This window comes from Lissotriton vulgaris, chromosome 5 (assembly GCF_964263255.1).
Source record: "Lissotriton vulgaris chromosome 5, aLisVul1.2, whole genome shotgun sequence".
Lineage (NCBI taxonomy): Eukaryota > Metazoa > Chordata > Amphibia > Caudata > Salamandridae > Lissotriton > Lissotriton vulgaris.
In genome coordinates this window covers 812,161,196-812,182,939 of record NC_141693.1, presented here as the reverse complement: position 1 = coordinate 812,182,939, position 21,744 = coordinate 812,161,196, and the positions used below count along the sequence as shown (strand labels likewise).

General features: G+C 51.1%; 1 protein-coding gene across 3 annotated transcripts in view; it reads right to left on the bottom strand.

Annotated features, from left to right (window-relative positions):
• The window catches only part of NUDT13 (nudix hydrolase 13), a 756,871-nt gene that overhangs the window by 356,540 nt on the left and 378,587 nt on the right, over positions 1-21,744 (bottom strand). For 2 of the 3 annotated variants that reach the window (XM_086922286.1, XM_086922287.1), the window contains one exon: positions 13,790-13,929. The exons of the other annotated variant lie outside the window; for it this stretch is intronic. In XM_086922286.1, the coding sequence (XP_086778412.1) occupies positions 13,790-13,929 (140 nt within the window). The remainder of the gene's footprint in view (positions 1-13,789; positions 13,930-21,744) is intronic. 3 annotated transcript variants of the gene reach the window in all.

Below are 21,744 nucleotides of genomic sequence, written 5' to 3'. Positions count from 1 at the left end.
CACTCTTACGCGCAAGCAGTTACACCACATACATTTAAAAACATTTTTACCTACCTTAGGTGCCGGGAAGATCCCATTCCAGCTAATTGTACTCTATTTTTTATTACACTAATAGTGAATAACATAATGTTATTCACTATTAGTGTAGAAAACAAATTGGTAGAAAACCAGGAGAGTGAATCCCCAACTGATGCCATAAGAACAAGCAGCTTCTGTGTTCCTGTCACTGATTTTGACCTCACTGAGGCCATGGATCACAAAGAGCAAGCCAGAGCCAGGTGTCACAGCTGCAACCCCTGGTGACCCCTAAATGACACCCATGTCCTAGATAGATAGATAGCAGTTTAGACTACAGTAGAAGGAGACAATAGTGTCTACAGTACTCAGACTTGAAATAGGTTGCGCTGTGGCTTGTGCCATGTGAATGATTTCACGTGCAGTTACACTGTGCATGACTATAACTATGACATGGCCCACCCCACCCTGAGCCAAAGAAGACACCAAGGCCAGGCATTAAGGGCAGGCCCAGACGATCCTTCCAATTTATTGTCTGCGACATTGTGCTGGCTATGTTTAGATATCAATACAACTTATGGAATCGAGGCATTTTTTCAGAATTTGGCATAAATTATTTAATTTGGTGAGGTACTGTGAGACACCTTCCTCCCTGAGGACAAACACCTTAACCCCATCTGAGGACAGAGGGATTCACCTCACAACCACACTGAGTATAAACGGCAGTGCAACGTAGTCACCTGGCAATATGTTATACACATGACAAACCGAATGAACAAATCAATCACAGAAGCAATTGCAATATTGGTAATCAGAAAGACTCATAGTACATTTTCTTGGGTAGGCAAACCAAAGAAAGGTGATTCACTTACATTGGACTGTTTGCACCCCTCTGACATGTTTGGACTCACATGGAACTTGCTGTTTGTAGTTTACGGGGGCTGCAGGGCCTTACGTTACGCAACTGGCACCATAGTACAATGGTGCCTGCGTTGGCGCTCGGCTGCAGTTTGTGCACCAGCGCTGGCAGAAAGGACAGGAATGTGCCGTATCTTGTAGATACTGCATATTCCTGCCCTTTTCTTTGGATAGAGGGCGTGCAGCTCAAAGGCTTGTGGCACTGCCCTACGCCAAAATATTGCAAATATGTCCATTTATTTCTCCTTGTTTTTTCCTTTTTACGTGTGCTGCATTCTACAGAACACATGGAAAGAGGAAAAAAGCCTTAAAGATGGCCTGCAACGCATGGTGCAAGGGTGCCTGCATTGACACTAGGCTGCACTGTATGCCAGCGCAGGGAGAGAGCTTTAATGAGTTGTATCTGAGCAGCGTATTCCATCCCTCTCCATGTGACGCAGTACAATGCAGCAAGATCTCTTGCTGTGCATCACGTCTTCGTAAATCTGTCTTGTAGTCTATAGCCTAATCCACTAAATTATGTGTAACCTGTGGGTTGGGTAAGAGGTGTGAATGTACAGGCCATTAGTACTGTGCCACCTGGAGGGTTATCTGTGAGATGGCTCTGCTGTCTAAGGCCAATGTTTATACGTTCTGTGGCCCTCGAGGGATGGATTTACCACTGCGTGGGGTCCCAGCCATCATGAAGCGCAGTACCTTAGCATCTCTAAGACATGAAGGATAGATATCGTTGCTGTGTCATTTTGAATCTGCAAAGTAGTGAGAAGATATATCTCTACTGTAAAAAAAATAGTTCATGTCTGTAAGACCTGTATAACCTAAGGGTTAATTAGCTATCTACAGCCACAGACACAGCCTTTGCCTGCCCTGCGAGATCCTCTCGAGGCGAGTCAGGGGGTCATAAGGGAGTGGGACGGTGGGTTTCTCATCCTACACCCTGCGGGGTGATGTTTTAATACACTGCAGCTTCTCTTCAAACACTGTTTGATTGTAACCATCCACCTCTGAGCAAAACTGCAGTCCCTACATACCCACAACCTCTACTATCGAGGTGCTCAAGCTCCTATCTGGACTGGAGTCACATTTCCTGTTTTACATGAAGCATGTAAAACATGAAAAGAGACCCCAGTCTAGACACCGACCTGCAGGCAGCTGATCGCGCTGCCACTAAAGAACTAATTTTTTTTTTTTTTTTTTTTAAATATATTTTTATTGCAGGAATTAGTAAATCGTTACAATATCGACCAGCATTGTATCATAAGCGATATCAACAGAATAAGACCCTCTGGCCCCCCCCCGTAAGTTCCGTACACAGCCATCCGGCCCACAACCCTGGGGTCGGGCGGCAAAATGCAATGGGGGATCAGTAGGATGCTTGAGCTGGTCCGGATGATTCACTGTCCGTCATCTGCTTTTCTAAACAAGCCTATAAACCCAAAAGAAAACCCCCACCCGCAAAGGACTACTAACTAAAAGAAAACCCACCCAACCCCACCACCAGCGCCAGGGAGCTACCGACACAGGATCTGCCATGGGACCCACGGGGAAAGCAATAGGACCATCAGTACAAACGTTTACCGGGACTCGGGGCGAGTCGCTTCTTCACCTTCAGAGTCGCTGGGGGCACAATAATCCCTGAGGGCCTGCACTAACATTTCCCACTCCAACGCGGCCTCCTGCGCCTTCTCATTACGCTGCCTCCAAGCTAGTTGATATCTGAGCGCGCTCTCCCCCGCCGCCCACTTCAAAAGCTCACTGTGCCATCTGCTGCCTGTCGGACCAACTCGTGCCTTCCAGTTCCTGGTCACCTCTCGTTTAGCAAGGAGGAGCCCTAGGTCGACAAATTTACTAGAAATTTTATTCCTGGGGGTATGGGGGAACCAGTGTAGGAGCCCCACCGCCGCATCAAATGATAAGGATCTCCCCGTCACCTCCTCCAGGGTCGTTTCTACTTCCTGCCAGTAAGATGACAGACCTGGACAGGCCCATAACATATGTAGGAGGTCCGCTTCCTGAGCGGGGCACCTAGGGCATGCCGCCGAATTCGTGGCAAAATATCGCCTGATTTTCACCGGGGTCAGGTACGCTCTATGGAGAACGTAATAGTGGACCAACTGAAAACGGGCGTTGCGTGTGCCCTTCCAGGCTCGTCTCACCAACTGGGACCAAGTCGTCTCCGGGATCTCCCTACCAATGTCCACCTCCCAGCGGTTCCTTAGAGTGGTGAGAGGAGCCAACCCTTCGTTAATCAACCTGCCGTAGAGGCAAGTGACCGCCTTCACCGTGCCCGCCGACATCATCACGTACTGGCACACCTGAGATAAGGGGGGTTCCTCCTGCCCGTTCTTCCAATGTGCCTGGATCGCTCGCACAATGGCCGAGTGTAGCAGGAAGTCACCACGGGGGATCTCGAAGCGGTCAATAAGATCCTGGAAGGACAAGAGCGCTCCGTCCTCGTACAGATCCCCAACCAGCTGTAAGCCGGCATCCTCCCAGGCCGCCAAGCGTGACCAATCTCCTCCATGGGGGAGGGCCGTCAGCATCCCCAACGGTATTTCAGGCGCATATGGTATCCTCAGTTGGCCTCGGGCGTGGGCCCGATTCCAACACAGGCGGACAGTCCGCTCCTCCATCGACAAGTCCCGCAGGGCCAAACGTTGTCGCAGCGCTATAAAGGAGAGAACATGCCTGGCCATGCCCGTCCCCCTCCCGTCTTCCGGGCCCCGGAATTCCCTGGCGATCTCCTGGGTGAAGGTCTGGAGCTGCGCCGCCAGATAATACTTTTCAAAGTCCGGCACCGCGAGCCCCCCCTCGTCTTTCGGCCTCATTAGGGTTTTGAGGGCCACCCGCCGGCGGCCCGTCCCCCAGAGGAATCCGACCACCATGGAGCGTAACAGTCGAAACGTGGCCGGTGGGATCCAGATCGGTAGAGTCCGGAAGTAATATAATAGCCGGGGAAGCGCCACCATTTTAAGCAGGGCGATCCGTCCCGCCACCGAAAGCGGCAGCGTAGCCCAAAAGGCCATGCAGCCTCGGAGTGCTCGAATGCTACGGGCAATGTTCCCATCTAGGAGGTTGGGTTGGTCGTGGTAAAAAAAACACCCCAAGGTACTTAAAGCAGTCGGGTTCCCACCTAATCTCCCTACTGAGGGCAGGGGCGGGAGTACCCCTGCGTACCGGAAAAAGACAGGTCTTGGACCAATTCACTCGGAGGCCCGAGACCTCCCCGAACTCTGTGAGCGCCACCGCCGCCCCACGTAAAGCGTCGAGCGGGTCCTCCAGGAAGAGCAACAGGTCGTCCGCATACAGCGACACATAATGCGGGCCCGCAGGCGTCCACAAGCCCGTGTAGTGGGCTCCCGACCGAAGGTGCAACGCGAGTGGTTCCACCGCCAGCGCAAAGAGAAGTGGGGACAATGAACACCCTTGCCGCGTGCCTCGTTCTACCGAATACCGCGAGGAAATCAGTGGCCCCGCCCGGACCCTGGCCGAAGCAGAGGCATAGAGAACCGCGGTCCACCTGACAAAGCCCTCCCCAAGGCCGAATCTCCGCAGCACCGTGCAGAGGTAGTCCCACTCCAGGCTATCAAAAGCCTTCTCTAGGTCCACCGACAGGACGACCGGGGACGGGGCATCCACGAATGGTTCCCCTAACAAACGGAATAACCTGCGAATATTCATAGTCGTGTTCCGCCGTGGGATGAAACCAGCTTGGTCTTCATGCACCAGGGAACTCATGTGTCCCAGCAGCCTCGAGGCCAAGATGCTGCTCAATATTTTATAGTCCACCGTCAACATCGATAGGGGACGGTAAGACCCCGGGTCGGACGAGTCTCGGCCCGGTTTGAGGAGAGGAACCACCAACGCCTCACACATCGAGCTTGGGAGTCGCCCCAGCCTCTTCGCCTCCCTGTAGACCACCAATAATCGAGGGGCTAGGAGGTCAGCGTAAGCTGCATAAAACTCCACAGGCAGGCCATCCAGGCCCGGGGTCTTGTTTCTCGCCATCCGTTTAATGGCCCCGCGGATCTCCCCCAATTCAATGTCGGATCCCAGGGCTTTCGCCACTTCCTGCTCCACTGTGCGGAGCTCCAGCGGACGTAGATAATCATCAAGTCGGTCAGGGTCTCGTGCGGAGCGACTACGGTACAAACATTCGTAATAATGCCGGAAGCAGCTAAGAATCTCCGGTTGGGTGTGTACCTCGGTTCCGTCTGCCTCACGCATACTTGTCGTCAATTGGGACTGGCGCGTAGGGTTGGCCAACCACGCCAATAACGCGCTCGATCTGTCTCCCTCTGCGATGGATCGGACCGTATAGGCCTTATAGTCAAAACAGCGGAGCCGTTCGACCTCAGCCGCCACCTTCTCCCTCGCCTCCGCCGTTCGTATTTGCAATTCCGGGTGTCCCGGGCGGCGAAGTTCAAGCTCGCGGAGTCTCCGATCCGCTGCATCTAAATCAGCTAAGATAACGCGCCTCAGGCCCACCTTCTTAGAAATACAGTAACCCCTCACCACTACCTTAAAAGCGTCCCACTCTAACGCTCTAGTACTCGCGGTGCCGCCGTTGGATGCAAAATATTCCAATATCCTGTCCCCCAGGTCAGCCCTAAAGACACTGTCCTCAGGGTTGGAGCTTCCAGGTGGGCACCGCCGGCGTCCCGGGGAACCAACGAAGGTCCAGCAGGAGGGGGTTATGGTCCGAAATGGTCCTGGACAAGTACTCAGATCGGACCGCTGCCGAAACCAGTTCGGGCGACCCAAGAAAGCCATCTAGTCTGACATGCAACTCATGAAGGCTCGAGAAATACGAATAATCCCTAGATGCGGGGTGATGCGCCCTCCAAATGTCCGTCAAACCCCAGCGGGTCTGCCAATCCTGACGACCCTTAGCCGTGCGACGAACCGGAGAATCTGGAAGCGGTGGATGCGAGCGGTCAATATCCACATCCACTACAGAATTGAAGTCTCCTCCAAGCAGAAGGGGCCCGGAGAAAAAGTGGGCCAACGAGCCCAATAGCCTGGAAAGGAAGGCAGTCTGGTCCATATTAGGAGCATACACACAACAAACGTTCAAGTCCCTCCCTCCTAGAGTGCCCGAGATGGCCACGTAACGCCCCTCTGGATCTATCACTGTTCTCGTGACTTGAAAGGGGACCCTTGCCCTGATCCATATTAGCGCCCCTCTGGCATAAGCGGAGTACGACGTGGAAAAGACCTGCCCCCGCCATCTACGCTGTAGCGCCGCCCCTTCCGCCTTGTTCAGATGAGTTTCCTGCAGCAGCGCCATTTGCACTCCCCTACGCACCAAATAAGCGTGGACCTTGTGGCGCCTGGACATGGTATGAAGCCCCCTTACGTTCCAAGTGACACATTTCAAGTTAGCAACATCAGCCATTGTCCCATATTGTTCTTGCACAGTCTCCCCATCCGGGTCCCAACAAAGAAAGGACAACATTCCTCCCAGCACTGATGGCGGCCATTTTCCCCAACCAAAACCAAACAACCCAAGAACGAACCAAACCCTCACCCACCCACCCCAGAACAGGACCCAAACTGCACCATCTAGATCCCATCCAAACCTCGCCTTCCATCCACCCAGTAACCCCTACTAATCCCACGGTCGCCACCGTAGGGAGGCCTTAAGGGCCAGGTGCGGGCCGGGCGGAGGCAGTGGGCCCTCGACGCTCAGGCCACCAGGACTATAACAAGCCCTAAACAGTGCCAAAACCTCTCGGGGCAGAAACAGGGGCACCCCACCCCTCCCTCGTTGTCTGTCAGCAGCAATGGACGGCAACCGCCTCCCCCCTGCCGGGCCCCCTCCCAAAATAAGGCAGCACACCCCGTTACCCTTGTCCATCCAAAAGGTCCTCCACCGATTTCGGTGTGATCACCGGTGTGTGGGCACCATCAGTCACTGAGTCCTCCGAGTCCGATGGTGCCTCCTCTTCGCCCAGGTTTCCTTCCTCCTCAACGGCTTCGTCCCGTGCACCCGACAACTCCGACAGTACTTCCAACACTCCCCTCCGCTCCGACGACGTCTCTGCAGTTGAGGGCCCACCCGTGCGGCCGCGGCGATTCCTGATCCTCCTGGATCGCCGTCTCTGTTCCGGCTCATCTGCCTGTTGGGACGAGGAGCCGAAGCCATCTTTCCCTGTCCTGTAAAGTTCGAGCCAGGCACAGACATCCTCCGGGGTGTCGAAGAACTGAGTTTTGTCATCGACTATGATGCGGAGCCTTGCAGGGTAGAGGAGCGAGTACTGGATGCCCTCGCTCCTGAGCTCGCGCTTGACCGCCAGGAAGGAGAAACGCTTGCGTTGAGTCTCGTAGGTGTAATCCGGAAAGATGTTCACCTGACTGTTCGCTACTTTGAATGGACCATTATGTCTGGCGGCATTGAGGATTAAGTCCCTGTCCCGAAAGTGCAATAAGCGCGCCACCACCGGCCTCGGGGTGCGTCCCTGTTGCGGTGGCCGTGCCGGGACTCTGTGGGCACGCTCCAGAGTGTAGAAGGAGGATAGCCCCTCCGGGGCCACCGTGTCACGGAGCCAGGTCTCTAAGTATGCCACCATGTCGCCATCCTCGATCTTTTCCGGAAGGCCCACTACACGAATGTTGTTTCTCCTGTTGCGGCCTTCCGCATCCTCCGCCCTTTGCTCCAGGGTCGCAATTCGGGATAGGGCATCCTTCATCGTCGCAGCCAAGGTTCGCTGCGCCGGCTCTAAGGTTTTCACCGAGCTCTCCACTTCCTTGACCCGGTCCGAAAGTTTGCCGTGGTCCGCTCTGAGGAGGCCCAGGCTCGTCGCCACCTGGGCAATGTCCTGCTGGAGGGCCGATCTCGTGGTCGTTATCGCCTCCAGGACGCGGTCGAACTGTTGTTGCATCGACGCGCCACCAGAACTCTTTGGGTCCCCATGCTCCTCTTTGTCCTGGGCTTCCGAGTCCGAGGCGGTCGGGGTAGTCCCCTTGGCTCCTCTAGGTTTCCCCATGTCGCCGGGGGCACTCCGTGAAGGTCCCGGAGCAGGCGTCTCCGGGTGCAGATGTCGACCACGACCCTCCCGGTTACTGGTCTTCAAATCGAGTGTGGGAGACCTCCTTCTCCAGAGCCTGTGGAGACTTCTCCGCTTCGGCTCACGCCACCGCCACGGCGTCCGAGGGCACCGCTGAGGGGGCGGAGACAACCGTCGCCGAGTCGGGCAGACCCGCTCACCCGCTAGAGACCCGGGGTGAGGGTCACCAACTCCACCGGACGATTTGTGGCGCCAAAGTGTCGCGCCTCCCATGGAAGTGGACTGGCCGGGAAGACGTAGCTAGGTGCGGAGTCGTGAGTCGGGCCACCGCCTGGATCACAGGGCGTCCGCTCCCAGGGTCCCCTATAACGTGGGCATCCGCCCGGTCACCCAACCGAGCGCAAACTGGTTGTGAAAAGTCCGATCCAGTAGACAGCCAGTGCACAGAGCAGCCGGGGATGGCAAAGTCGGGAGCAAGTCGCTGCTCGCGACGCTCCTCCAAGTCAGTGGGTCCGACCAGGGGGACAAAGAAGTCCGGGCGCCATGTTGGGTCGCACTCCGCAACTCCGCAAACTTCGGTTTAACTCCGGAGCAATTCTCGTCCGAGCCCCATCAGGGGCCCCGGCAGGTCTTCGTCGGTCCGCTCAGCAGAATGCGGGGTCTGGGGTGCCCCGCAGCCTCCGATTTACAGGATAATACCGGGCTCAGTCCCGGAGCCGAGCTCTCAGGCGACCATCGCCATCGGCGCCCAAGCCACGCCCCGCCACTAAAGAACTAATTTGTGGATTTGGACTCTCCTGACTCCGACTCTCTGAATGTGACTGTTAGAACTGGGGTCACCAATTCCACTACGGTAGCTTGGCGCGAGGCAATGTGCAAAGCAGAAGTGCAGCACACACTCACACTGACTCAAGAAGGGACACACAATAAAAGGGACACCACACCAGATTGTTGTTTAAATCATGACACTTTATCTAGACTCTCTCCAGTGCAGGTAAGTAACTTTCCTTATATACTAGGCATCAATTCAGGTACTTAACATTACTCATAGATCAGGCAGATATCACTTTTCAGGTTCTATCAGGCAATTGAGGTCAACATCCCTCCGACCTTAATTCAATGAACATAACACTCTGCTCAGAGGCAGTCTAGGCAATCACCTTCCCTGTAACCATGGGCATCAAATGGGATTTGTCATAAAAGTGCAACTCTCCGTGGGCAGAGATATGGCGAGAACAACATTAACAGAGCATCATTAACAATTCCCAGGCAGGGGCACTCTAAAAAGGAACATTCCCCTGGCAAGGGCTACTTTAAGCACAGTACTTCAATCAGGGCAGTCTGGTGCCCAGTTCAGGAGGGTCCTTTACCCAATTTCACTCTCACTTCAGACCTACAGGGCCACCAAGGCCTTTGCAGGGTTTATTAATGCCAACAGGGCCCAGCTGCAATCTCCTGAGGGGAGGGGCGGTTGCGGGGCTGCCTCTCTGATCTCAAGAAGCTCCTCAGCAGCCCCCGCCATCTCCTGTCTCCTCCACCCTCCCCCAGGGGTGTTACCTTGGTCTGTGGAGGCTCTTGATGTGATGCAGGAGCCCATGCAGACTAAGCGGGCTCCCAGCGGCTCCTCTCTCCTTCCTTTGTACTCCTCCCGTGGGCTACCAGGCTGGGGGAAGACAGGGGGGCTCTCGGTCCTCTCGGAGCCCCCACGCCAAGACCGGGACTGGCTTCCGGCTTAGCAGCGTCTCACGGCGTCAGGGCCAATCAGGGCACAGTGTGCCAGGGGGGTGCCTGCACCCGTCAATCACAGCGCCGCTTGCAGGGGTGTGGCAGCCTCAGCCAATGGCTGCATGGCGGCAGAGGGGGCGCAGCCGATGACGCAGCGCTTTCCCTCTTCAGCGACCCCGAGGTTGTGGCGGTGAGATGGCAATTAGCGCTCCAAGGCCCCAGCGCGTCAGGGCCACATCACCCAGCAGCTGGGGGAAGTTCTGGGCCTGCACCGCGCTCGGGGCATCCGCAGGATTCTGGGCCAATAAGCGCTTTGAGGATACAGCACCTAGGTCACACAGCACAGCGCTTTGGAGGCAGACAGTTCTTCGCAGTTCTGGGCACAATAGCGCTTAGGAGTGTCACAGTGCTTTGCAAGCAGAGCCCAGGAGGACCTTGGGACATCCAGCAGAAGCAGCCTTTAGCAGTCCAGCGCTAGGTGGGCACACAGCACTTTAGGAGCACAGCACAGGGGGCACATTGCTTGGAGATTACAGCAGCAGAGTTCCATCAGTAAAGCGCTTAGGTGGTACAGCGCTGTTTACCTGGTTGATCCCCCACCAGTGCTCACAGCAGGCAGTCCACTCCTTCCTGACAGCGCTTGATAGGCACAGCGCCTTTCTTGGGGGGGATGGATGGCAGGTCTCAGTGCAGGTTCTTGGGGAAGGAAGGGGGGTTGAGTTGGTAGGCTTCAGAGGTAGGATAGTTCCCTGCAGCACACTGGAGATGGTTCCCTGGGTTCCCCCTTGCTGGGCTAGATCAGCAGGCTGGCAGAGTCCCTCATCTAACTTAGGAACAGCAGGGCCTAAGCTCAGTCAGCCCCAGTAGTGTAGGTCCCTCCCCTAGGCCCAATCGCCTACACTCCGGCAGAGGTTTCCCCAGGTCCAGTGGTGCCCCAACTGACAGCCAGGTTTCCCTCCTTTACTCTTATACCCCTAGGTCATGTGACCCTCCTCTAAAGGCGGCAAAGCATAACCCCTCCCAGGGCTGGAAGGTTCCAGGAGCTTCCACATATTAGGCTATGGAACAAAAAGGCGGGATGGCAGAGATACTGTATCAGGATGTCCCAGCTTGCTCCTAACTACTAGTGCGTGTATTCCATGGCCACTCGGCAGTAGCAGGGGCCTGTGGCAGCCATGTGGTTGGGAGGGAGCACCTACACTTCAGCACTGTTTGGCAGTGGTAAGGCGCCCAGAGACCTAGGTCCAACAAAAGATGGTGGCAAAACAAGGCGAAAAGGACAAAAAAAACGGGGTAAGACCAACCTAGTGCTGACAGGTCTAACAGTGACACTGTCACTTACTTGTGAAGCTTGCACTGCAGTTTAGTTTGTGGGCCAGCCTCCCGTCTTTCTCCTCTGACTCTTGGCCGCTGTAACACTAGTCTCTCCCTCGTCAAACGTGCATGGTGCGTCACTCCCGGCATCAGATTCACTCAGTCAGTGCCCCCGGCCCACTGGACCTGCAGTTTACACTGCGCATGACATTCCAGAGTGCTGTGCCCCACCCTGAGGCTGAAGACCAGGAAGCTGCATGCTGCGCAGCATTTGATTTATGTGATTGGACTGGAGCGGGCGGCGTACCATTTAAAGTACGTCTATGTCCCTGTTCTATGACTACTGGTGGTACAATCTAAACGTTGTTTTAGATTGTTTTAGATTGTTTATGTTTATTTAACAAATGCTGTTTGAACGCAGTCAAACTAATGCAGCGACCACTGTGTGCTGAGGGGGCCCCTCGACCTCAGGGGACCTCCCACAACGCGGGGGCTGCGGAGGCCTTAGTTACGCCCCTGAAAAAAACGTGATAAATCTGACTTAAATTGTGTGATCTTAAGCAAATACTTTATTTCACAAAAACTTTTTTCTTCATTATCGTATATGAAAGTGATAATAAAATCAAATAATTGAGTTCACACTAGCAGAGTGTGATCTGGCATTGCGAACATACGAGAACTCAGTAATGGCCGCGCCTTCTTTCTTATCGCATCTCAGAGCGAACAGTCTAGCTGTTGAGACGCACACCACGATGATGCTGGACTCTAGGCCAATCAGCGACGTAGCCGGATGGACGCAAGCAGCCAGTCAGGAAGAAAAGAACTAAAGAGGGATGATACGAGGAGAAGAGGACACAGAGAGATTTCTGCGGTGACGGAGAGGCGTTGTTGAAATCCGACTGCGAGGAACACCGTCAAGGTGTGAGGAAAGATCACGGAGCAGTTCCTGAGGGCCCAGGAGTTTAGGTCAGGTGTGATGTCCTCTGTGGTAGAAGTGGTGGCTCACCGGGGGAGCTGCCTCCTAAGGCTGGCGACTCACGACTGACCTAATTACAGAGATCTTCCTTCTCCGCTAAACTAGTGATGCTGTGTCATGCTACCCAGCAGACTGACGGCACTGATCTCTAGGGATCAGAGATGCTCCCGCAGTCAGAGGGAAAAAGCCAATACAACTGGTCCGCTACCACGCATAGCCTTTATAAAGTGGTTATTACAACGGGTCTACCAGTACCACGCATAGCCATTACCACGCATTATTTTACACGCCATACCTATCAGAGCCATACCTTAACAGAAGGGAGCGATGGTGTGGCCCAGAGATACTCAAAGTACAGCCCGGGGGCCACATGCGGCCCTCCTGACCTTTAATTGAGGCCCCCTGGTAAACAGCAGCACTGGGCTGCTGCTCACTTGACAGAGCAGGAATAACTAAAGTTGTGGTAAAGAAGAAAAGAAGGTGTCCTAGAAAACTTATATTTAGGAACACCTTCAGTTTTAAAGACATCTTGCACTAAACAAGTAAAAACATGATACACTTTTTTGACGTTCGCAGATAGTTAATTCTATTAACATGTATGAGCATTTTACCTTCGAAGATCGGATAAGGATCACTGCATGAGAGGCATTTATTAACCGTAATAGTTTTCAAACATGATCTTGAAAACATTCATGCCACCCCCATTCTTAAAACAATGCCATCAAGAGGCAGGTCATTTATCAGGTGCACCTTGTGTGGAGCCTTGATTGTTATAACATTGGAACAACATTATAGTTTATTAATTAAAACACAAGGGAATGTTTTCTGCACACAAATCCTGAACTTGTATATTTTAAGGGGCTCTCACTTGTGGGAATGAAGAAATAGGAGGCAAAGTTAAATTAACCAATTGCCTAGGATCACACAATTTCGTTAAGTAGGGAAGCCAGGACGGATACCAGGTTTTCTGGTTTCACATTTCCCAATTCAGCCACCAGATGAGTAGCTCTTTCCCACTCACATTTTACATTAGAAGTTAATGGTTTGACTTTAATTCTTGGTGCATGAGAATAGAGGGTAAGAGGCAGAAGTCACATGAAGGCTCGGTTATGTTGTCCACACCATGCATTTTTGCCTTCGCGTCCCCCTACTCCCACCTTTCATCCCCCCCCCCCCACCCGACCCTAGCATTTATGGCATAGGTGCAGCCCTCGGACATGTCACAGATAGTACTTTATGGCCCCCCTTAAAATGTTTGCGAGTTACCATGTTGTGGCCAATACAGGAGCCTGCTGAACCGGAGCCACATGGGGTCACTTCCCCCCAAAGTCCTACCTGGAAGTGAGCAGCAATGTAAAGCAGGCGGAATCTAGTGTGCTACGTTTATAGCAGATTAAAGAGCTGAATTTGTATTTGATGTGGCGACGCAACTGGGGGTTTGATACAGAGAACCTGACCCCGTTGAGAGTAGACTTAACACCTCTTGAATCCTATAGTCAATTAAAAAAAACAGCATTTTCCCAAGAAGAGATCAAAAAATATATCAACTCCATATCACACTGTACACACAATTTAAGAAGAAGTGTCTCACTATTTTGATATATCATAAAAATATCAAACTATTATATTGATTCCCAACAAATCACACTACAAGCACTTAAACTCACAATATAAATATATTTGCGTCAAAGACGAGCTATTTGTCCTGCTTTAGAATAATTACAAAAAATACTTTCCTCCGTACAATCTAATTTAAAGAATATGCTGTCTCTATTTCGGCATACTGTGTCCACAATGTTTATAACTGTATTAGCTTGAAAGGCCTGCTTACCTTTACCATAAATCTTTGGTGCAGAATACTTGTTTCCCACTTTTTCGAGGAAAGGGGTGAGGCGGTGAAAGAGATAAAATGTTCCCCGACTTAGGGCTCGTCGACAAGCTTCGTCTTCTTCCTTTAACTCAAACAGGTGTCTGTAATTATAAGAAGACCGTGAATAAAATAGGTGCGTGAGTTAGTTCCGTGAATAGAAACACTCCAAAAGATATCAAATATGACACTGCTCACAGCTTGTTGTAACAAGTCCCAGACGCTGTATATTTTGTGAGTAGTTTTCAGCACGTACAGGAGGTCAAAAACACCCACATGGGGCCATATGTAGGTGGCCAAATACCGGTCGGTAAAACCAAAAACGGGTCGTTTTCGGCGTTACCGACCGGTATTTAGCCATTTGAGATGTACGTAATAACGAATGGCATTAATAATAACGAATCGGTAAATAATTACAGATTCCTTATTTACCGATCGGAGAATACCGAAACAATGAATACCGAATCAGAAATAACGAATCGGTAAAAACCCCAAAAATGCGATGTAGCAAACCTCGTTATTACCGAATTTGACCAAAATCGGTAATAACGATTCGGTATTTACCACTTTTCAAGAGCAGGTGGTAATCAGGTGCAGTGCATAAAAACAGCCCCAAAATGCTACAGTGTGAACACAATGGCGGGCCTCTACCTCATAGCATGGCGGCTACGCTTGAGAGCAGCAGGAATGAGGATCTGGAGACGGGAAGAGCGGGTGTATAGACTATGCATCACATTGTTCCAATTGACTGAACCTGAAATCCATGAAAGGTACAGACTGCACCCAGACACCATCCTTGACCTAATACGGGACCTACAACCCTAGCTGGAGCATCAGACACCAAGGGCGCACGCAATCCCCACCCATGTCCAGGTACTCTGTTGCCTGCACCTCCTTGCATCAGGAAGTTTCCAGTGGCTGGTGTGCCACAGAGCTGTCTATCACATTTCTTTAACACCTTCCTGGATGCCATGAAGGACAAAATGGAACATTACATCGCCTTCCTCAGTAAACAGGCGGAGCTGCAGAGGACCAAGCTGGAGTACTATCAACTTGCGAAGTTCCCACATGTGATTAGCTGCGACGATGGGACCCATATACCCATCTGCCCACCTGCAGCAAGGGAATATATCTACAGAAACCGCAAATCCACCCACTCCATCAATGCGCAGGTGATATGTAATGCCAAGTACATTATAACTGACATCGTGGCCAAATTCCCCGGGAGTAGCCACGACTCGTACATCTTCCGGAACAGTGGCATCCATACACGTCTGCATTCTGGTGAATTTGGAGACGGATACCTACTAGGTAAGACAATGTGACACACTCTGATGTACACCCTGGCCCAAGCCGTTGGTCACACAAATTAATGGCACTTTCTTCTGTACATAGGTGACAGCGCATATGCCCTCCGGCCTTATCTACTCACACCATATCTCAACCCAACCACCCCAAGGAAGAGGAGATACAATGTGGCACATAGGAGCACACGCAACGTGGTGGAGCACACTTTTGGATTGCTTAAAAGCAGATTCCGTTGCCTTCACAAAACAGGAGGTGCACGTCTGTACAGCCCCATCAAATATTGCAAGATAATTGCTACATGTGCAATGCTACATAATCTGGGCACAAAAAAGGAACAGCAGTGGAACTAACTGACTCAGAGGACGGGGACGAGAACAACCCTCAGCCAGAGCCCTGCGCAGCAGGTGTTGCAAATTAACATGATGGGAGACAGAGACGGGCAGAGATTACGTCAAACTATTTCTGAGTGAGTAACGAGACAGAGCCAGTAACAGTTACATGTTAAGGTGTTTATTAGGCACACCTCCAGTCTTGTGATCAATGTCCAATCGGACATGGGTTACATCACCCATCTCATGTATGGCAACAGGCATAGGTCTCTACTTCCTGCGTCCACGCGCTGCACGTGCACGTTCACTAGCAACCCTGTCTGGTGTGTTGGACTGTTCCTGTGCAGCCCGTGGCGTTCACTGCGCCTCCTGCACTCGGTGGGTGAGGGCGTAATGCTACCATGGCTGGTAGCCTCCTCACTGTCCCCCCCCTTCCATTGTGGCCGCCTTAGCATTCTGTAGGAGCTCTAAAGCTGAGGTCATGGACACCATCCCCCTGGCCACATCCCTGCTGAAATGCGCTATCTCCTGCATGGCGATGGACCTGCGACACATCAGTGATGTTGCAGTGGCCAGCCGGTTCACGGACTTGTTATAAGCCTGGAGCATCTGCCTCTCCCTGCGCCTGCCAAGACGGTCCTGCTCCAGCTGGCTGCAGAGGTTGTCCACAGAGGTTGCTACTCTCTCCATCCCCGCGCACAAGTTCTCTCCCATAGCACTGATGCCCTTTTCCATCCTGTGAATGTGCTTGCTGATGTGTGCCACCTCCCTGTGCATTGATTTCATCTCCCTCCATTGCAGGCGCTGGACCTTCAGCATGTTGCCTTCCAGTCCAGCCAACACACTTTCTCCCTGCTCGGAAGCTTCAGGACTGTCCGGCCTTGCCCTGTGGCGTCGGGATGAACTGTGGGCGCCCTCGGATGGAGTACCAGCCCTATCCCTGTTGGATCCCTGATGTATTGGACTATGTCCGCCCACTGTGCCCTCCTCTGACGACTCCTCCATCTGCTGGAGGGTGGGCACGGCATGCCTCCTGCCTGACTGTGGTGGTGGTGTTGGTGATCGTCGCAGTGGAGACTGGGTGAGAGGGGATTGCGGCCCTCCCTGGCGCTGTGGTGATGGCTGTGGTGGAGGATTGGGTGGCTGTGATGGCGCCGAGCTTGTGGTCCCTGCAGGCATGCTGTCATCCTGATGTTGCCTCCCCTCTGGCCTGGCTGACTTGCCTCTGCTGCCCTCTGCTGTACTGCGAGATGACTCGCCTATAATGACACAAATGTAGAAGTACTCACTGCTCTGTCTGCAGTGGAATTACATTAAACATCATGCCTACAGAGCACAGTGATTGTCCTGACGTAGCCAATTACTTTACCATGCCATTGTGTTTGCTAGCCTGACTGTCCTATACATCAGTTCCCTCTAACTACATCACCCATAATACATTGCAGGTAATCAGTAAGACATGGAGTGGAGTGGGAGCCCCTATGCCACTATGGGGTATGGGGTTGGGGAGGGGGTAGCACAGCATGCTTGGCATGCTTCTTACCTTGTTTTCTTGCTGCTCTGGCAGAGCTGTCTGCGTCTCCCACGCCACTCACACTCTCCGGCTGGATGGTGGACTCCACCATCAGTTCCAGTGGTGTTGGTGCTGGGGCTCTGTTCTTTCCTCCACCTGTTTTTGCAGCCTGCCTCTGTCTCTCTGCCATCCTTAATTTTGCTGTCTTCCTGAGGTCATACCCCCTCTTCCTGATGTCCTCTATGGTGCGCTGGGTCACACCTATTGCATTGATTTTGTCACGAATGCCACTCCAGATTTGCGACTCGGGCACTTGGTGGGACTGTGCTCCAAACAGCTTGTGATGTTCTTGGCTGACATCTCGGATCAGTACCTCCAGCTCCTTGTCACTGAACTTCAGTTTTCTTTTCCTGTCACTTCCCTCCTTCTCCCTGTCCTGGCTTGCCATTTCAATGCTTGTTGTTGTCTTTTTTTTCTTGCTGGTAGCTGTGAGGCTCTGTTGCTGCTGGCTCCTCAGCTCACCTGCCTGCCTCACAGTGAGCTCCAGGTCCTGTGCAGCTGCCTGGGTGTGGCCACTTCCTGTTTGGGAGGTAATTGGGTGATACAGGATTGGCAGATTCAGCGTTTTACGATTTTTTTAATTACCGATTTGGTATTTACCGATTCGGCAATGTATTCTGTAACTCCGAATCGGTATTTGTATTTCGATATTTTAATTTATTACCGATTCGTCCGCATTCGGTATTTATTACCGAATTTTAACAAATCGGTAATGTTTAGCGATTTTTTATCTACATCGCGTTTACCGAATTCTTAATACCGATTCGGTAAAATTCGGTATTAAGGAATCGGTATTCATGATTTACCTACATATGGCCCTCGGACATTTGGCCACTTCTTGTTTTGTTTTGATCTAAGTACATCTGGTGGTATTAACACACTTTTAAGGGTTCCAGTATCAGCATTTGTGAATGTAGGCTGATGAGAACACCCACTATGCAGTTTGAATGTGTGGCTTGTAAAACTGTTTATATTGCTCTGGGGAATCTGCCTCGGTATCTAAAAGGCTTAAAGTTTGGACTTTCCATTTAGTGTTAAAGTAGAGCACCGAGAATTGTCAAACCGAGACGGCCAATAACGTCTATATCCCAATGAGATACACTCCAGTTTCTAGTAATGAGTTGATAGTACAGCTGTCCAAATAGACTTTTTGGCTCTAGGTCCATCCCCTTCACCAAATGGCTTTTTTTGATCATCCTCTTCCAGCCACTGACTCGAGAGTTTGCAACTCACATCTTGGCTCACAAGAGGTGGACTAGCTCTGTTTCTCCAGATGCTAGTGGTTTTTATGGTGTATCGTTCCACCTCCAATGCAGAGATTGCACAGAAGTTCATGAAGTAGCTTCTTTACAGCTATAGGCCTCTGGGTCTTCTCCTGTTGGCTCTCTTCCGTCAGTCCAATGTCTCTCGCTCTTCCTTTCTCCCTTCTACTTCACTCCCTTTTTTGTGTGCTCCTTGTTCCTTCAGCTTACCACCACATCTCGTTCTTCTCTTCCTTTCATCTCCTTGTCTTCCTTTGCCACGTATGCTCCTCATTCCCATACCCACCACCGCCTCTCATTACTCCCTCCTTAAAATTCTCTTTTCCATGTGTTCCTTTTGCGCTATCCATTCTCTTCTTTCTCCCGCCCGCCCCACTCTACTTACCCTAAGTGCACTCCTTGGTCTCCTATCCACCATTTGCCTTTATTTACCTGACTGCCTATTCCTCCCAGTGACAGCTCATAAGTGCCACAGGAACCATGTATTGATGTTTCCTCTCGTTTGTTAGCAACAAAAGGCTTCTATTCTGAAGGCTCCCATGTCTCCAATACAGTCCTCATTTTGCTTGTATGTTGGAAGAATATTGCGTGGCAAGGCTGCTTTATTAGTCCTTGCCTTCTTTCTATGCTATAGAAACTAAAGAATTAGTGTAATGAAGGTTCACTTGCCATCAATGCAAAACAAAAAGATGATAGACAGAATGATGAAACATTGGCAAACATTCACCCCCAGTCATAGATCTGGGTTTAATCCATCGTTATTTTGCTTGCCACGCCATTCCAGTTAGGACCAAGCCATGTGCAAATCAGCCTTGACCCTGTGCCCCATGGGAACAGTGTAGCCCGAACTGCCAGGCCAGGTCCTCTCTGGACTGGAAAACAAGAATCCTGGGACCGGTTTCAGGACATCACCCCTCATCAGCCAGGCTAGTTTGAAACTGGTGGCGTCAAACCTTTATTTGCCATAAACAAACAAGTTTGTAATGAAATTAAAAGAACTTTGATATAGACTGCCTCTCGTTTTTTTGTCTAGCTTTAGTGGTCTTATTATGCTGCTTGTGTTACCACATGAAACCTAGACCTACTAGCTTTGAAAATGCTTGCTAACTTTGGTTTTCCAACACAATATAACCATAATGCACTCTGCATGCAGGACAAAGGGATAGAAAGGCCTAACACATTATATTATCTACGGTGGAGTGCAGTTTTTATTTTATTTCACGTCCATTACCAAGGGGAGTAATGATGGATGCACTGGGACATGGCACAACTGACATGCAGGTCTTTCTGCCTGACTGACCTACGGTGGGCATAGGACAGAGACCAGAAGAAGAGCAGTGCATAATTAACCAAGACAAAGGTGTCACCTCTGCTAGATCAATATTACTTTAGACAATTCACAGACCCTTCTGGACCCCGGATGAATGATTCAAACCTGGTCTTCTAAAGTCGGACAATTGCAGTCCTGCAGAGAAACCCCAGGATACCTAGAACAAATGCTCTTCAAGTGTAAACATGCAAAACCACCCTGGGATGATATAGACAAGACAATCAACAAGATACTTCAAAAAGATATCCCACTTTAACTTATCACTATTGCTCTAGGCACAAGCTCTATGGTAATGGGCCTGCTCCTAATACCAGACATCAAGTCTATCCTATGAGAATGAAAGAACTGCAATAAAGTATCCTATCGCACCTGGTGGGCCTGGGTGTGTTGCTCAAGAAGAGCAGACAACATCATTTGTAACAAAGACTTCAAAACTAATTCCCCATGTCAACTATGGTTCAAACTGGACCTACATTTGCAAAAGTCAAAATCACCCTGCAGTTAAAAATACTCTGGGCATATTGGAGACTCAGAGATACAAATACCAATGACATAAACTATAATACTCTACAACTAGTACGTAGTAACACCCCACCAGTCGTCTACACTGCATTTCACTGACAGATATTCACAGCAGGTACTTATATCACTTAGTTTTACACAATACACACTCAGGTGGGCTTTCAAGAAGCACTCAGACCAGGCTTCTTACCACCACCCCCCCCCCCCGGCACTACTTTTTCTTATTATTTTTCTCTTCTCTCACTCATTAATTATAGAAGGAACACAGCATTAATATCTTAGTATTAATTAGATTTTTTCTTTATCATTGTTACCCTCCCTCCTGCTTTTCCCCTCCTTCTCCCATTTCACTCTTATTTTTGGTCTCCACAACCGGTCTACCACCATTTCATTCTCTTCTACCTCATCGTGCTGACTTTGGTCTCAACTTCTTGATTACCCGCTTTTCTCACATCTGCCTTTCCCTCTGAAGCTTCCCCCTCTCAAGCTACCTCATAACAAGGCCCTCACCCTTGTTTTGGTGATAATTTCCCATTCAATGACTTTTCTCCCACCCCCGCCCCTCTCACCCCCCTCCTTGCGCCACCCTCCACTCTCCCGCCCTCACTACCTGCTTTTTCCCCAGTTTATCTTAGCCGAATCACCATACCTCCCCTCAATCATTACCCCACAGCACCAGATTCACCCATCCCTAGGCATGGCCCCAATTCCTGGACCATCCTTTACCCACCCACCCAACCTTTCTAAAAATGCTAAGAAGAACTTTAAACACAAACCATGAATACGTCGCCAAGAAACCTTATTTGTTGATAACTATCTTAGCCTCACCTCCAACCAACTACATCTTTTACTCCAAACGCCCCTCTAAATGGAAAAGTATATTCCTCCATCACCTCCCCATAACGAAATCTTGGAAAATACCATATGGTTTTAAATTGTCCACCACCCCTTCCGCCACTTTTCTAGGCAAAATCAACATCTCCATTTTTAAATCCGGAAATATCCGCATACAAGCCTCTGAAAACCACCTCACTTTCTTTGAGCACCACTTCAGCTCCTTATCTGACCTACTACCTACACCTTCCCATACCCCTGCAGTCCCTCAAGCACAGGAAGTCTTCCCGCCTGCGCCCCCTGGGATGCCAACCCCTCCTCTCCTTGACCCTGCAAATACCTATGAAGCCTCCCAAGCACAGACTCTTTTTCCCCCACCCTCTTAACATTCTCTTCCCCGCTTGACATTCCCACATCATACTTAGCCACCCAAACCCTCTCCCCCCTCACCTCGTGTGCTTCTCCTCCGTCTCCTGAAATTCCTACTACCCACTCTGCCACCCAAACCCTCTCTACTCCTCCTGACCTCTCCCTACTCAACCTCAACCAACCCCTTCTTCCCTCTCACTCCTCCCAAACCCCTCACACTGATCCCCCCCCTATTCCACTAAGGACACCAATCCCTGGCCATTTAATTGACCCTCACCCCTACAGACCAGATCGCACCCCTCTTCACTCTCCACAAACCTCCTCCTCTTCTCATGACATTCATCAGGCCCATGGGAATGCTGGCTCTCACCCTACAATTCACCCGCACCCTA